The sequence below is a fragment of the Schistocerca cancellata genome, chromosome 1 (genome assembly GCF_023864275.1).
Source record: "Schistocerca cancellata isolate TAMUIC-IGC-003103 chromosome 1, iqSchCanc2.1, whole genome shotgun sequence".
In the NCBI taxonomy this organism is placed as follows: Eukaryota; Metazoa; Arthropoda; class Insecta; order Orthoptera; family Acrididae; genus Schistocerca; species Schistocerca cancellata.
Window position 1 is genome coordinate 621,653,915 of NC_064626.1, and position 17,476 is coordinate 621,671,390.

The 17,476-nt window shown below is 43.6% G+C and overlaps 1 protein-coding gene across 1 annotated transcript in view; it reads left to right on the forward strand.

The window, feature by feature from the left end:
- Positions 1-17,476, forward strand: part of LOC126161969 (otoferlin-like) — a 994,328-nt gene that overhangs the window by 657,786 nt on the left and 319,066 nt on the right. The window contains exon 4 of the mRNA XM_049918162.1: positions 6,221-6,543. Coding sequence (XP_049774119.1) covers positions 6,221-6,543 — 323 coding nt within the window. The remainder of the gene's footprint in view (positions 1-6,220; positions 6,544-17,476) is intronic.

The window sequence follows — 17,476 nt, forward strand, 5'->3', positions numbered from 1 at the left end:
TTTAATTGCTCATTTCATTGGTAGCCACATATCAAAAGATGTGATGGGTTATCATACGTCATAGCACTATGATGGAAAATGTATCTACATGATTTGTAAATGCAAGCAGTTGGCTTTATTTTGACATTCGCCTGTTTATGGAGCGCCTGCATGAGCAATAGTAAGCGTAAAAATTAAAATTGCAAGCAACCATAAATATCATACAACTTATTATAACTTGTTTCTACATTAAATGTTCCCGGCTGGGTACAGCACCACCGTCTGACATTTATATGCTATACACATTTTAATCATCAGTTTTTTGTGAAGCTGTTCTTACACTTTGTTTATAAGCAGGTTTGTTATTACTCATATGTTCATCTGTGCATTGCCCCACCTGAATAGCAGGACTAACTACATTATCCAGATCAGCTACAATTATTTCATGTGACAAAGGAATGACAGTGTCAACTTGAAGTATTTGTAGGGTATACATACAACCCGTTGTCTTGCTCTTCGATGTAAACTGTTTTACAATATCATTTAAAAAAAAATAACTGAATCATGTTTGCCGGTTAATGTCACCTAAAAGCAGCTGAATATATCCAAAAGTCGGTCCTACAGACATTTTCGGTTTTGACGGCTGCAAGTCGATACAAACTTGTCATCATGAGAGGGATTATTTCAGTTACATCCGGAGTCGTTGATGCACATGAATCTTTACATAAACTTGAGGATAGCTTGTACTCTGGCCGCTGACAGAAGGAGTTGGAGTCATTGCTGTAAATAATAAACGGAAAGGCAGAAAGATACATGCAAGGCTTCGAAAATAAATGACACATTTATGATGTCTACGCAACATTGTAATGCACTCTTGAGTACGTATTAAATGTGTTGATACATCTTCCAAACATGTCAACTCAAGTGCAGCAATGGCAATGGTTAGAGTTCTGAGTGGTGAATTTATGCTTAAGGACGGCTATTATTTCCGGACGCTATTTTTATTTTGTGCCTATTACGAAAATTTTTCAATTAGAATCATAGTAATATACCTCGGCGAATATAATTCAACCATCTGCACACTATAAGCTATGCGTATTAAGAGGTCTGCAGTCATGAAACACACATCCCCCTCGAATTATCGTTGAGCCAGCTTCCTGAACAATATTACTCTATGTTCTCACAGTAAAGGACACTTTATTCGAACAAAAATTGTAACAAATCTGACTGTGCTAGGTCGGAGGTAACATTAGAACCGTCCTTTATTAACTTACAGATGCCATTGAAGTCTTTCATTTACAATGAATGACTTTTTTGATCTCTAACGGAACTTACATAATATTATGCAGTCATTCTACGGCGTAGAAAAACCTGTTACCACGAAATTGCGGATTATTCTACACTCGAACGAGGTTTAACCAGCACCGAAAACTAGTATTAAACTAACGTGAGGCTTCGATAGCGCCCTGCTGTTGTTTGGCATATATAGTTAATTCATTCAGTTGTGACTTAATCTTGTTTGTAGCATGTGATAGTTATCAAATTAAAGAAAATATACTCAGACGATTTCCATTGGTTCTTGTCCTTGGCAACTGCTGCTATTTATGAGTAATTAACAGTAATCGTTCTTAGTTTTGGCGTCCAAATATAGTTATCCCCTCGTACTGTGTGCCAACGTACGACCTCCTGTTCACATGATGTTCGACTTCCCTGCCCTTGTGTCTGGAAGCTACACCAAAAGGTGCAAAGCATAGTTAACACTCGTAGTCGACTGGCGCGAAGCTGGCCTATCATGGGGGAGTTAGCCCAAGCTGCAAACTCAAGGGCGTTTGAGTTTTGGTTTGTATGAACATGATTGGGTGTAAATGCACATATTGTCATCGTCTTTTACACTGTAACCTACGGATATTTGATCTCCCGTTCCCAACATACCATGTCTGACACGATATCGCTACCTTAGTATCTTAAGTCATCGTGAACGTTCCTGCGCTAGCTAATTCGGAATATGCAGAGTATGCTACTATTGTCGGAGGATGGCATTCACGTATCGTACAGCCGTTACGGCGCCTTCCGTTACCACCAACGGCGAAGGTGGGCCCCACATAATGCCACCCCAAAACAGCAGGGAACCTCCACTTTGCTGCACTCGCTGGACAGTGTGTCTTAGGCGTTCACCCCGACCAGGTTGCCTCCAAATACGTCTCTGACGATTGTCTGGTTGAAGGCCTATGCGACACTCATCGGTGAAGGGAACGCGATGCCAATCCTGAGCGGTCCATTCGGCATGTTGTTGGATCCATCTGTACAGTGCTGCATGGTGTCGTGGTTGCAAAGATGGACCTCGCCATGAATGTCGGGAGTGACGTTGCGCATAATGCAGCCTATTGCGTACAATTTGAGTCATAACACGACGTCCTGTGGCTGCACGAAAAGCTTTCCTGAACATGGTGGTGTTGCTGTTAGGGTTCCTCCGAGTCATCCACTGCAGTAGTAGCCCTTTGGCGGCCTGAGCGAGGCATGTCATCGGCAGTCCCTGTCTCTCTGTATCTCCTCCATGTCCGAACAACATCGTTTTGGTTCACTCCGAGACGCCTGGACACTTCCCTTGTTGAGAACCCTTCATGGCACAAATTTACAATGCGGACGCGATCGAACCGCGATGTTGACCGTCTAGGCATAGTAGAACTACAGACAACGCGAGCTGTGTACCTCCAACCTGTAGGAATGGCTGGAACTGATAAGCTGTCGCACCTCCTCCGTCTAATAGGCGCTGCTCATGCATTGGACAATGTCTGTGATACAATATCCACAGCCAACGTCTATCTTCAGGAGTTCTGGGAACCGGGCGATGCAAAACATTTTTTGAAGTGTGTGTTTCACGTTGGTGATAAATGGGACATGAAGTGATACAAAATCGTGGTCTGTTTACTTACACAACAGGACAGACTTCACCACAATAAATTAACTTGGACTGTTTTACCGGTAATCTGATGCATCGCACAGTCATTCAGCCCCATCGCTCTCTCTCACGCAAGTAAATTCATCAAAGCGACGTGTCCTTATAAATATGGTTCTAGCGTAAGGCACGCCTTACCAGTCCAAGCAACACTACTCGATTCTACTAAAAGAAGACGGAGAATAGAATGATTGACTTCATTTTCGAACCAAAAGAGCATAGCATACATTACCGCCGAGCTCTGTGATTGGCTGAGAGCCAACAGAACACCACAGACAAACTTTCCGATGCAGTGGTCATACAAAGAATAGATAGGAAATAAATCTGACTAGTTTATCATCTGAGAAATAGATGTAAAATATACATTATAGATCTCGAAAAAATAATTGATGGTGAGAAAATGAAACAGCCACCAACAGGCACCTTTCAACGTGATCCAAAGAATGTTAGGGTCTGCAACAAACTTTCAGCTACAGCTTTCATTTCGTTAGTACTGCTTCGACACTGGTTGCCGATATACCTAACCGGAGGCGTTTGTAACTTAGGCGGTAATGGGGAAAATACTTATTCACTTCAAACATAGTCGCAGCAGATAAACTTACTTGAGAAGAATATTTCCTGTCGCAACCTTTTTTCTCAATAACAGGACCGCTGACCAACTCACTGGCTCGTTTCCTGTTTTCTACTACTTGCTGGCCTTCCATATTGATCATATGCCCACGATAACTACCCACAGCATAAAGCGCACTGATAGCTGCCACAGTAACAGTAGCTTGGTCAATGTCCATACTGTTCGGGAAAGTTGGATCACCTCCTCCTCTGTATAAGCTGCTATTCATGATATATCACGGATAGCAGTTGTGAAATAGTTATCAACAAGCCTGTAAAGCGGAAATAATAATTGAGCAAACAGTGTGACTGAATACACTAACTACGAAGCGGTCGATAGAGAGCTGGCCTCAAACTGCGAAGCCTCCACTTTCGACCAAAGCCGGAAATTCAATGCGTGCTAATTTACTATTAGTTATTAAAGCGAGCAATTTCAGTTTTATAAATATTATGAGTAGTGACCGAATTATCAACGTTTTAAAACTTCCTATAACAGGGGGGGGGGGGGGGGGGAGGCGGCTCAAAAGGAACCGTGGAGCGTTCATTCCGCTCACAATGTCGCCAATGATCCTAATACAAAAACTAGTGTGGACGCTCGAAGTAAACAATCTCTAGACTGTGTGGAGACAAATTACGCAACATGACTACTAGCGTACCGGGCACCATGCGGACAGATGCGCGCGCACGTTGGCAACGGCTGCTGCCTCGTTCACATGTAGTTATGCTTACAATTTTCTTAATGAAACTTAATGTGGTACTTTAAATTAGTAACTTTAAAACTAGTATGACTGAAAATGACACAAAATACTGTATGTTACAGCCACAGCTGATCATGTGTGTTAAATTGTCTCTTTCTAAACACAAAACTTAAACTAAAGATAAATCAATACTAATAATAATAATCACTTACTCGTCGTTATAAAGCTGTGTGTAACTGATGTGCTCGAAAGAGGAAACATCAAAATAAACTGCACACGATGAGAAGAAAATTGTATTTCTACCACTCAGTCTCCCCAGAAAGATTCAGATTTCACAATTAGATCTCTTCTGCTCGAATGAAAATAGTAAGTTAGAGTAAACCTTAACCTACGCATATGACTGCAAAGTTTTTATATTCAAAAGAATTCTCCAATTTTACAAGAGTATTTTACAAAGACGCACATAATACGTTGGAGTACCTTTTACAATTACGTTTAGGAACAAAGTTTCATTTACTTTGCATTGGATGCATGACATGCTTCGAGACGATAGTCAAACTCGTCACACACTTTTGCAAACATGTCTAGAGTTACTGAGCTCGCTACTGTCGCTATACTGCGTACAATTCTCTCTAAGTAAGGCAAAAAACCCCAACATAAAAACGGAAGTCTATTGCTAAGGTAGAATACTCAAAATTTATGGGTGTGTACATTGATGAGAAATTGAACTGGAAGAAACACTTCGATGATCTGCTGAAACAGTTAGGTTCAGCTACTTATGCTGTTAGGGTTATTTCAAATTTTGGTGATAAACATATCAGTAAATTAGCTACTTTGCCTATTTTCATTCACTGCTTTCATATGGCATCATATTTTGGGGCGATTCGTCATTATGAGAGAAAGTATTCATTGCACAAAAGCGTGTAGTCAGAATAATAGCTGGAGCCCACCCAAGATCACCTTGTAGACATTTATTTATGGAACTCGGGATATTCACAGTACCTTCGCAATACATATATTCACTTATGAAATTTGTCATTAATAACCCATCCCAATTCAAAAATAACAGCGAAGTGCATAGCTACAACATTAGAAGAAAGGATGATATTCGCTATTCTGGATTAAATCTCACTTTGGCACAGAAAGGGGTGAATTATGCTGCCACAAAAATCTTTGGTCATTTGCCAAATAGTATGAAAAACCCTGACAGATAGCCAACCAACATTTAAAAGCAAATTAAAAGAATTTCTGAATGACAACTCCTTGTACTCAATAGATGAATTCTTAGATATGAAGTAGTAACTGTAAAAAAATTAATTAATTAATTATTTTGTGTAAACAAAACTTATGTTAAAGTGACACGTTCCACATCATTACGAAATGTCGTATTCATGAATTATGAAACAAGGATTAATATATGTATGTATGTATGTATCACGTTCTGTGAGATCAAGATCACCTCTGAGGCCATTGGTGCAAAATGACGGACGGTGGACGCACCATTGAGACAGCTCATTGTTGTAATCACATAGTATAGTTGTTACTGAAGTGCACCTGTTGAGTCGGAGAAGGCAAATAACTTTTGTTGTTGTGTTGACGTCGTCTCCACACGAAGCGCGATGTGTACTGAACGACGGATCGAGCGAGATTGTTCCACCAGAGAGACCTCTACTATCAACTACATGAAGCGGCAACTTACAACTGGCACCAAGGTAAACGTTTAGTTTCGATGCACAAATAAAAATTTACCTCAATATCCTCACTTGATTTATGCAAAAGATATCGTCTTGTGAAGTCGGATGAATCCTCTTGAAACACCCTGTATTTCCAGCTCTTCCAGCTAAACTGACAGCCTGAGGTTTGGTGCACACTTTATTCTGTCCGTATACTTTACAAAATTTTTATATTCCGCCTTTGTACGGCAGCTTGATTTTAGGATGGAGGTCATTGTTGCAACATTTTGCCCTTCTGTCCACAGACCCGCATCTCGTTCGAAATCGCGTACACGCCACCAGGTGGCGCAGAAGTGGCAGGAGACGCGGTCTTCGACGCGCTGGACGACGACCAGCAGATGCTAATCGACATCGAGCAGAACATCGCCAATCTGGAGCGCAATCTTCAGCTGGTCGGCCGGCGCGGCTCCTGGCAGTCAGACGACGGCGGCGGGGGTGGCGGAGGCGGTGGGGCGGGCTGCGGAGGCGGCAGGGGCGCGCGCGCCATGCGCGTGCTGCGCCGCGGCACCTCGCTCACCAGCCCCACGGCCGCGGCACCCGACAAGTCCCCGGCGCCGGAACGCAAGAGGTAAGCCACGGGACCTGCTGCATTTCTCAATGTGACACGTAACTCACTGGAGGAGAACGCTTCCACTCGTTAGTTAGAGACTTTCCAGATGAGTTTATTAACATTATGTAGCGGCGCTGGCCAGCACAAGTTACTGCTGGCGTAACTGCGGTGGTCGCAGCAGTTAGCTGGCGCAGCATTTCACCGACACGGTTGGCCTAAGTACGTTGGCACAACCACCCGTTTAGCAGCCATTAGTGGTGATTTCTCAAACTGGGGAACAATCAAGAATGGGGTGCTGCAAGGTTCGGTCTTGGGTCCTCTGCTGTTCTTAATATATATTAATGACTTGCCATTCTATATTCACGAAGATGCAGAGCTGGTACTTTTTGCCGATGATACAAGTACAGCTATTACACCCGACAGACAAAAATTAACTGGTGAAATTGTAAACGATGTTTTAAAGAAAAACATTAAGTGGTTCTCTGCAAATGGGCTCTCATTAAACTTTGACAAAACACAGTACATTCAGTTCCACACAGTAAATGGAATGACACCATTAATAAATATAGACTTCAATCAGAAATCGGTAGCTAAGGTAGAATATTGAAAATTTCTAAGTGTATGCATTGATGAGGGGTTGAACTGGAAAAAACGCACTGAGGATCTGCTGAAACGTTTGAGTTCAGCTACTTATGCTATCAGGGTCATTGCAAATTTTGGCGATATACATCTGAGTAAATTAGCTTACCAGGCCTATTTTCATTCTCAGCTTTCGTATGGCATCATGTTCTGGGGTAACTCACCATTGAGTAAAAGAGTGTTCATTGCACAAAAGCGTGTAATCAGAACAATTGCTGGTGCTCATCCAATATCATCCTGCAGACACTTATTCAAAGAGCTAGAAATCTTCACTGTAGGCTCACAATATATATATTCACTTATGAAATTTGTTATTAACAATCCGAACGAATTCAAAAGTAATTGCAGTGTACATGGCTACAACACTAGACGAAAGGATGATCTTCACTACTCAAGGTTAAATCTAACTTTGGCTCAGAAGGGGGTAAATTATGCTGCCAGAAAAGTCTTTGGTCACTTACCTAATAGCATCAAAAGTCTGACAGATAGCCATATAGCATTTAAAAGTAAATTAAAAGAATTTCTTAATGGCAACTCCTTCTATTCATTAGATGAATTTTTGGATATAGGAAGTGGGTAATTTCCCAAACCCCTCCCAAAAAATTTAAAAATATTGAGTGTCATGTAATATTTTGTCTAATGTAATATCTTGTATAGACAACTTTTATTAACCTGACACGGTCCACATCATTACGAAGTGTCGTATTCATGATCTATGGAACAAGTACTAATCTAATCTAACCTAAATCTAAAAGAAATCTAGTCCAATTCTGCATCGTTGCAAGAGAGAAACTACGCGGCCTCTGGGAATCTACATGTTAACACATCTGGCCCTATTGCTTATAAATACAGTCCACGCAGTCGGTAAAAGGCATCTAAAAATGGCTCTGAGCACTATGGGACTTAACTTCTAAGGTCATCAGTCCCCTAGAACTTAGAACTACTTAAACCTAACTAACCTAAGGACATCACACACATCCATGCCCGAGGCAGGATTCGAACCTGCGACCGTAGCGGTCGCGCGGTTCCAGACTGTAGCGCCTTTAACCGCTTAGGCATCTAACTCAATCACAGCGCTGTGCAGCAGGCTACCGCCATGTGAGCCAGAGAAGCAACGTCGCTCTTCCGCCATCTGCTGGTGTACTCACTGATGTCAATCATTCTACAGGAACCCCACTATGTAGTCCAGCATCTGATTCGATGGGTCTGGACTCGAAATAGGACCCCTCTAGTCACAGACCCATTTACTGTCAACTAGTGACAGGTGCCACCATCTAGACTTCGAGAACTAGAGTTCACTCCTTGGATGACACAACCCAGCTTGTAAGCCATCACCTGGTCACCTGGTCAGATGGCAGCATCACTCGGTCCCCACAGACCGTGAAGCACGACTGCGTAACTAACATAACTAACACTGACTCAGCACCAGCAGCTGGCCACTGTGACCGAGCGGTTCTAGGCGCTTCAGTCCGGAACCGCACTGCTGCTAAGGTCGCAGGTTCGAATCCTGCCTTGGGCATAGATGTGTGTGATGTCCTTAGGTTAGTTAGGTTTAAGTAGTTCTAAGTCTAGGGGACTGATGACCTCAGATGTTAAGTCCTATAGTGCTTAGAGCTATTTGAAGCACCAGCAGTGCCAGGTGCCTTCCTAACAAGCACATCTCTCCGAGCCACACCGCCTGTTTATGTAAACAGCGGCTGGACTGCTGATAGGACAATGCTGCCTTGACCATGGATTCGACAACCACACACCACTTGTTGGACACTGGCATGGGAACTCTGATATATGCTGCACCAAAGAAATAAATCAATTAGTTTCAACCTGACTGTCATTGAATCTGTTCCTGTTCCCGTCAGAGAAACCACACACATGTGGCGAGGTGGACAGCCAGACACCATCACAGTTATACTCCTCAACCACCAACAGGATCAATGCTATCCAGCACTCTTGACGTTGCTACAGCTATTATGACCTGTAGACAACCATTTCGAATTATGGTGGAGGAATAAACTTTATTACCAGCATAGTGCCAACAACAGGCAGCTGCTGTGGAGATTCGTCACAGCATTGTGTGCCAATGACTAGGATTTATTTCAAAATTTTTTTCTCATAAGACACTTATGATTCTAAATCCATGAGATGGGAATGTTAAATCAAATTTCCACATGCATTAGAATACTCCACAGACATACTACCATCGTGAACTTTCTGCACTCTTACCAAACAGGGAGTATCCCACTGGCTCTGTATATGCTGGTTGGCGTTACACTCGGAAAAGTCAGAACCGCTTGTTCATTTCATTTACCTCACTACCGACTACTGGCTTAAACTGCTGCCAGTAGGTGGCACCATATATAGCTCATTCATTCTGCTTTTAGTCCTTCGTTTCCTTCATTTTCATTTTCTTTACTCCCTGAATGAGATTGGACATGGCGGTATGAGATATGAAACTGAATCAGATTTTTCAATTTATAATTAGCACAGTGAAGTGCAGGACTTCCGTGGGAGTAGAGTTTGGCTTCGGGGGGGGGGGGGGGGGGAGGGGTTCTTCAGCAACTTTAATTTAATTTTATTAACAGGCTGGAGGGGGGGGCTCTTCAACAACTTTAATTTAATTTTATTAACAGTATGAGTCATACAGTTACCAGAGCACATGCCACAGGCAAAACAAACAAGGAATTTGCACCCAGTTTTATTGGATTCACACATACTATAATAAAGTAAGAATTCAGGAAAATAAGCTCTCACTCCATAATAGTAATAAAAACCTTAAGGTGATGGAAATGAAAATAAAATCTGATAATTTTACCTAAATACTCATATATCATCCAGTGTAAACACTTCACCACACTGAGATTCACTTTACAAAAGAGGCATTCAGAATAACCTACAACAACACAAGATAGTCAACAAGGTGCACAATGGCACCCCAGTACAACCAACACCTTAAGGCAGACAACATAAACATTCTACAGTGACACAATAATCAAACGTACATCAAGTTCCAAGACACATAGAAAAACAACTTCAGACACCAAAAGCTTATCACTAAAATACAGTTACATAGATAATTCATTGCTTTACAATATTCAGGCTCACAGAGCCAGAGTATGTGTCATCAAAACATTATATACACACTTGAGGAAATTACAGGCCCAATAGCAGCCCCACAAGTTCATTGATTCAAAATCTTGCCAATACATTAATTTCACCATAGACTCAAATACCAGCACAACAAAATGGTGCAAATCACTCCTATGCATAGCCTTCCAATAACAATAATGGAAACATTTCTACCACAAACACTTCCTTGCTCCCAGGTGCTGTATCCTCGACATATAGAGGCAAACACCATCTGCTGCTCCAGCCAAATGATGCATCACATTAGCAGCAGGCCACTCAGAGTGTTGACAGTCCACATCTCCCTGTCTTGGTGCTTGCATGCTATATGCTCTGGCTCCAGGCGGCACTGTCAAACTTCCCCCAGCATGTCTTCACTTTCATCATCAGATTCCAGCTCTGTTCCCTTGTAATTGCCTCACGCTGACCTTTGATCACCAAACCTCCATCACACATAACCATGCAAGTACTGGCACATCCCGGGCTGGCCCTGCCAATAGCAAGCAAAGTCGGCCATCTTGCAAATGCCTAGCCCTGGCGATGCACTGCAGGCTGGTCCACTGCTTCCTACAGCAATCTCTCGCTCGTTCCCAGAAGGTGTAGCCAATTCCATTCTAATCGTGCAAATCGTCTACACCGAACAGTGTTCACTGCACTAGCTCCATGAGCCAACCACACTGATGCAAAGCAAACTTGGCTGTCATGTACTGTGAGGCCTGCCACATTGCATCAGGGCTTTTCAGGTGCTCCCTATAGTGGTCAGGCCCATGCTTCCAGTACCAGTTTTCACTCCAGTTCCATACTTTAGACTGCCTTTATCTGTCCCACATCGCCATAGCAAACCTCAATATGGTGCTGTGTCAGCCAGCTTTCTGGTACCTGCACACTCTTGTATTACTGAAGCACCTTATCCATGCTAGCGTAAATCACTGGTCAAAGGAAATTCAAGCATGCTGTGAACAAAGTATTTCACAGCACTAACTCCACCGCCACCCGCAATGGTGATCAACACCCTCATCTCATAAGAGGGAATGATACAGACTGGACAGCCAATGCAATAAAAATACAGTATCAAAACATAACTGGAATACAGAGCAGTGTCCACCACCAAGGCACCAAATAAAACAAGCATGCATAGATAAGTCAACTTGGGTGAGTGCTTCGGCCTGGTACTCCCTTAGCACCCGATATAACAACATAAAAATTCATAAAAGAAGCTCAAGCTCCACAATAATAATTAAAACAGTAAGGGGCATAAATGAATATACAATCTGACAATCATAACCAAATATACATGATCCAAAATAAACACTGCGCCACACTGAGATCAACTTTACAGAGAAGGTACTAAAGTGTAACTTACAACAAAACACATTATTCAACAAGGTAGCACTGGGCCCACTATGCCAGCACCTTAAGCAACTGCAGACAGACTACACGGACTACATACACAATTTAGAGTGAACAATCGAAAGTGAAACAATGAAGAAACATACATCAGTGATCGTGGCATATAGGAAGGCAACCTGAATCACTAAAAGTTTACCACTACAACACAGTTCGTCAGATAATTCATTGCTTTACAGTATTTAATCAAAATACAAAACATTAATGTAAGCCACTGATCCTCAAATTATAGGTCCGATAGTGGACCCTCCATTTCATCTATCCAAAATATTTCGAATACACTAATGCCACCACAGGCTCAAAGCCCAGCACAACACAATGGCACAAATCACTTCCAATCATCATAACGGAAATATTTCTCCTGCAAACACTTCCTGGCTCCCAGCTGTCATATCTCCTGGATGTACAGACGCAAACGCTGTCAGCTGCTCCTCTCTAAAGCCACCCATTCACAGGTGACCAGTCACCGAAGCCTAGCCCCCCCCCCCCCCCCCCGACAAGCTGGTCTGCCGTGACACGTTTGCCTTTCTGGTGTATGATTTTGTAGCGGTTGGGTCCAGGGCCTGGGTATGTCGGGTATGTCAGCTCCACCAGCACACCACTACCTGCCACGACACACTCCATTCTTTTCTCTTCTGTTTTGGCACAGTGTAAACTGCCTTGCGCCTGGGCACAGGTAGGGTCAAGCACACAGTCGTAGCGTGCCCACACACAGTCAGGCAGGTCGGCAGCGTGTTCAGCAGCGGTGGGAGGGGGGACGGAGGGGATTGGCCGACATTTCGGCCTGTGAATGGGCAGTTTAAGTCGAGTGGGAAGAGTGTGTTCACTTTCACTGCCGGATTCCAACTCTGGTCCACTGTGGCTGCTTCACACCGACCAGTTGTCACCCATCCTCCATCACACGTATCTGCGGCCACCAGAGTATCCTGGGCTAGCCAAGCGAGTACCAAACAAGCTCGGCCGTCACGCTAATGTTTACCGTCAGCGACGCACTGCAGACTCGTCCGTCACTTACCATGGCGAGCTAGCGCTGGCTCGCAGAAGATGTAGCCGATTCCGCAACAGTCGTGTAACTGATCTACACTGAACTGTGTTCACTGTGGCAACTCCATGAAACAGCCTTGCCTATGCACAGGAAGCTCAGCCAACCCGCACTGAAAATCCCCGGCTGCACTGAGACTTGTCAGCTGCTGCCAACAGCAGTCAGGCATAGCCCCCCAGTCCCACTTACCACTCCATTTTCCTACTTTGGACTGCCCTTAGATGCCTCATATCGCCACGGCACAGCTTGGGCGCAAATTTCCCTCTCGGAAGCAAGCTGTGAAATAGCCATTTCACGGCGCGTGTATGACGAAGTTATTTCTCTTTTGCCTATTGGAGATCCAAACATCATCGTTTCAATTATGTAAACACAGATTTTATCCAGTTTTATGCTGGACTGCAATACGTCTCTTGTCTAAAATGCACTGCATATTACTAAGTTTACCAAGGAAAAGACGGCTGCGCTATCTGAACTGTATTGAAACTGGCGGGTATCGCATAGATTCTATTGAAAAGTAATAAAAAAAATTTACATAGCGCTATATGGTGTGAAGGCTTGCTTTATAAAGATCGTCACTCACTAAGCAAGTGAATATGTGATGTATTACATTACTATCAGCTGCTCCATATCTTCCACTGTTGAGAAACAGTATGTATCTGCTGCTGCTCTTCTTGGTACCAAAGGTGATAGCTGAGAATGAGAAACTAGAGATGACCATATTTTAATGTCCCTTCCAGGGTATAAATACCGAAGACTCACACAACCAAAAACGTTTTGCAAAGGAGTTCAGGTGGGCTTCACTGTAATGTGGCAGCACTCTTCAGTAATTTTTGAGGTGCCTATAATTAATTAGACTTGCAATGTTAGTTGATCACTACTTCTAATGCGCATACCCTGAACGAAATAGGCTACCAGGAGCCATCGTCGGTATTTGGGCATCTACATCTCACAGTACACGTGAGAAGACATGTGACTAAATTAACTTCGCAACTGTATAGCCATACAATTCAACTGTTGATACTCGGCCTAATCATGGCCAGTTGCAATTTACTTCTTAAATCAATACCTATTTGAATAGCATAAAATAAGGGGAAAATTCTTTCCAAATTTCCATAAATCACATGAAAAAACACTACTTAATCAGAAGCAGATATCAACAATGGTTATAAGAGATTTGACACACTAATTACAATGATTTATTTACGGGGATTTTCTCAACATGGCTTAATTTTGTCGTGTATAAGCTGCAACATATGTTTCGGCAGTCGCAAACTAGATTTACGACCATATCAACACAGTCATAGAACTAATACTATTCTTTATACGACAATGAGGCAGAATCGGACAGTGCAAAGTGAATTATCGGTTAAGTAATGAGAAGCAGTTAAAGCAAGTAACTGCACAGCAATGCAGTATAAAAGTAATGAAAAGAAGTTAAACGCTTTGTTGCACCCCAGAATGAATTCAGTGTGCATACTTAAATTTTTTGAACTTTTCACTCGGCGAGCTCAGAGCCAAGCACGTCAGTACGAAAGTGGTGCGGCAGTGTCCGCAGCTCGTGGTCTTGCAATCCCGTTCTCGCTTCCCGCGCACGGGGTCCCAGGTTCGATTCCGGCGGGGTCAGGGATTTTCTCTGCCTCCAGATGACTGGGTGTTGTGTGTCTTTCATCATCATTAACTCGCAAGTCGCCGAAGTGGCGTCAACTAAAGAGGACTTGCAGTACGGCGGTCGAACTCCTCCGCATGGGGCCTCCGGCCGACAATGCCATGTATGGTCATTTCATTTTTTTGGTGCGGCAGTCAGTGTGTCAACACAGCGTACTTCCAATGCAGCAGATGGCGAGGCACTAATTGAGCTTTGCCACAGAACCTCCGAGCGAGGGAAGCAAAAGACCAAACACCACAATACATCCTAACGCGGGAGTATGAAGAGCTCACAGACACAATCAGTCATGTCACCATTCTGTCCGTGCTACCACTACCAGAGGGAATGACAGACTTTTGAGTACCAGTGAAACTACGACAAGCTGATCGGAGATGGTCTGCCTGCTACTTGCTTGCTGGCTTCAACGCCGAGATACAGCCATTCTGATGCAAGCTACAGTTGTGGCTAGCCCCTGCAGTTTCCTTGGACATTGTGGATGAAGACAAGATTATTGTGCCGCCAGCCCTCACTACTGAAACTCGTTCGTGGATGATCTGCAAGCTGTCGTCCCCAAACCGTCCAAGCATGGCAGTGGGCATTCCGCGACTATCTGCTGCTATCTTGGTCGTTCCATGGTGGGAGACCAAGGTCTATCCTTCAACGACAACCATCATCCTGGGCAGGCACCTGATGCCTCACAACAAGAGATTTAAAGGACTTAAACAGGATCAATTCCTCAATAAAACACTTTAACAATTTGTACCATTAAGAACACGGCTTAAAACCAGGAATATACGTAAGTCCCCAAATACAAGTAAGAAGCCACACCAACTAGGCGTGACTGCAGGATGGTTCAATAAACTGACTTTTACCGGTAAAATAAATTGCAAATGACTGCCACTAAAAGTATAACAATTCCCAAGCATGGATAAAACTTGAAAAAAAAGAGATAACGCACACCCAGAGTATAGAAAGGATAACAAGTCACGCCACTGACTGTGGATGTTGGAAAGCCCTTAAAAATTTATAAACCTTAGTAAAACCTCTGAAACAATAAAATACACAATCCCCAAAATACACGAAAAGCGGGAAGGCATACAATTTAAATGTGACTCCCGACTGGTACACACCAGCAGAAACATTAATAATGACCCTTAAATCAATATACAATCCCTAAAAACACAAGAAAAGTGACAGATCACAGCAACCAGTTATCCCAGCAACCACGCAAGTTTGACAATGAATGGAGTTAGCTAACGACTGCAGATAAAAAAAACTCAACAGTACATGCTCAAAGTAAAAGTCGTTAAAACTTAACACGCCCCAGAACTAGCAAAATGAGGCCTGCAAGATTTCAACATGTTGTTAATGGGGTTTGGACTTGCAGAACACACCGTAAGGCTTGTCTGCTTGCGCAGCTCTCAACATCTGAGTAGATCATGGGTTCCGGAATTTACTGGACGACACTCCGGCATGACATGTACCAAAACAATCAAATTTACTTAACCTGAGATAACACGAGGTGTCTGGCTGTGGGCAAACCTAGCCGTTGTGCGACGACGGAAGTGTAGCCACAGTAGCAAGAAAACATGTCTCTGCTCTGGGCTCGGGAAACAGGAACGCGTCCTCAGCTGCCAGAACTATCGTACCAACATGCATCGAAAGGAAACAATAATCTGCCCTCATAAGACTACAAACGACAATAACTAAGACGTAGGAAATATTAACGTATTGCAGAAGTGGATACAAATACAAGTCACAAGCCTGACGCTCCTTAGTATTACATGAAAACTGACAACGTGGATTACAACCACCTACAAATCTAAATATCAGGGCACACCCTCTTTTAACAGCACACTGCCTTCGACACAGACTATACTGCCGGTACCACGGCCCACCAAACCCAACAACACATTCCTTGACTAAACATCCTTACTCTGGGAATACGACCAGGTCGATATCGGCTGTACAAGTAGTTAGTGGCGCCAGTGCAGTGGCATGCCCGCAAAATTAAAGCCACCACGGCTCATCACCTAAGAGCACAATGCGCTGTACACGAGAGCGATGTGGTGTGGAGTCGCCCTGTGCTGGACAAACGTCCGGAACAGTCAACACCTATTCATCTTCCCTGATGCATCCTGCACGGCGACTTGCCCACGCCGCTCACTGACCTACAGCACTAGCGTCACTACTAGTTAGACAGTCCACGTGCAATGGAAATATTTTAGATCTTGTAGCTGCAAACAGGCCTGACATTATCGATGGCGTCAGTAAAGGGACAGGAATTAGTGACCATGATGTCATTATAGCGGCTACAGTTACTAAAGTTAATAAATCAGGAAGGTTAAGTAAGTACGCTGGGGTGACAAAGTCATGGGATAGCGATACGCACATATACAGATGGCGGCAGTATCGCTTACACTAGGTAAAAAAGGGCAATTTATTGGCGGAGCTGTCATTTCTGCTCAGGTGATTCATGTGAAAAGGTTGCCGACCTGATTGTGGCCGCACGACGGGAATAAACAGACTTTGAACGCGGAATGGTATTTGCGGTTGGACACATAGAAAATTCCGTTTCGGAAATCGTTAGGCAATTCAATATTTCGAGATGCGCAGCGTCAAGAGCGTGCTCAGAATACCAAATTTGAGGCATTACCTCTTACCACGGACAACGTATTGGTCGACGGCCTTCACTTAACGACGAAGAGCAGCGGCATTTGCGTAGAGTTGTCAGTGCCAACAGACAAGCAACATGGCGTAAAATAACCCCCTAAATCAATGTGGGACGTACGGTACGGCGAACATATCTCTTAGGACAGTGCAGCGAAATTTGGCGTTAATGGATTTGGGTAGTGGAAGGCCGACGCGAGCGCCTTTGCTAACAGCAAGACATCGCCTGCAGCCTCTCTTCTGGGCTCGTGACCCTGTCGGTTGGATCCTAGACCATTGGAAGATCGTGGCCTGGTCAGATGAATCCCGATTTCACTTGCTAAGAGCTGATGGTTCAATTCGAGGTTGGCACAGACCCCACAAAGCGATGGACTCAAGTTGTCAACAAGGCACTGCGTAACCTAGTGGTGGCTTCCAGATAGTGTGGG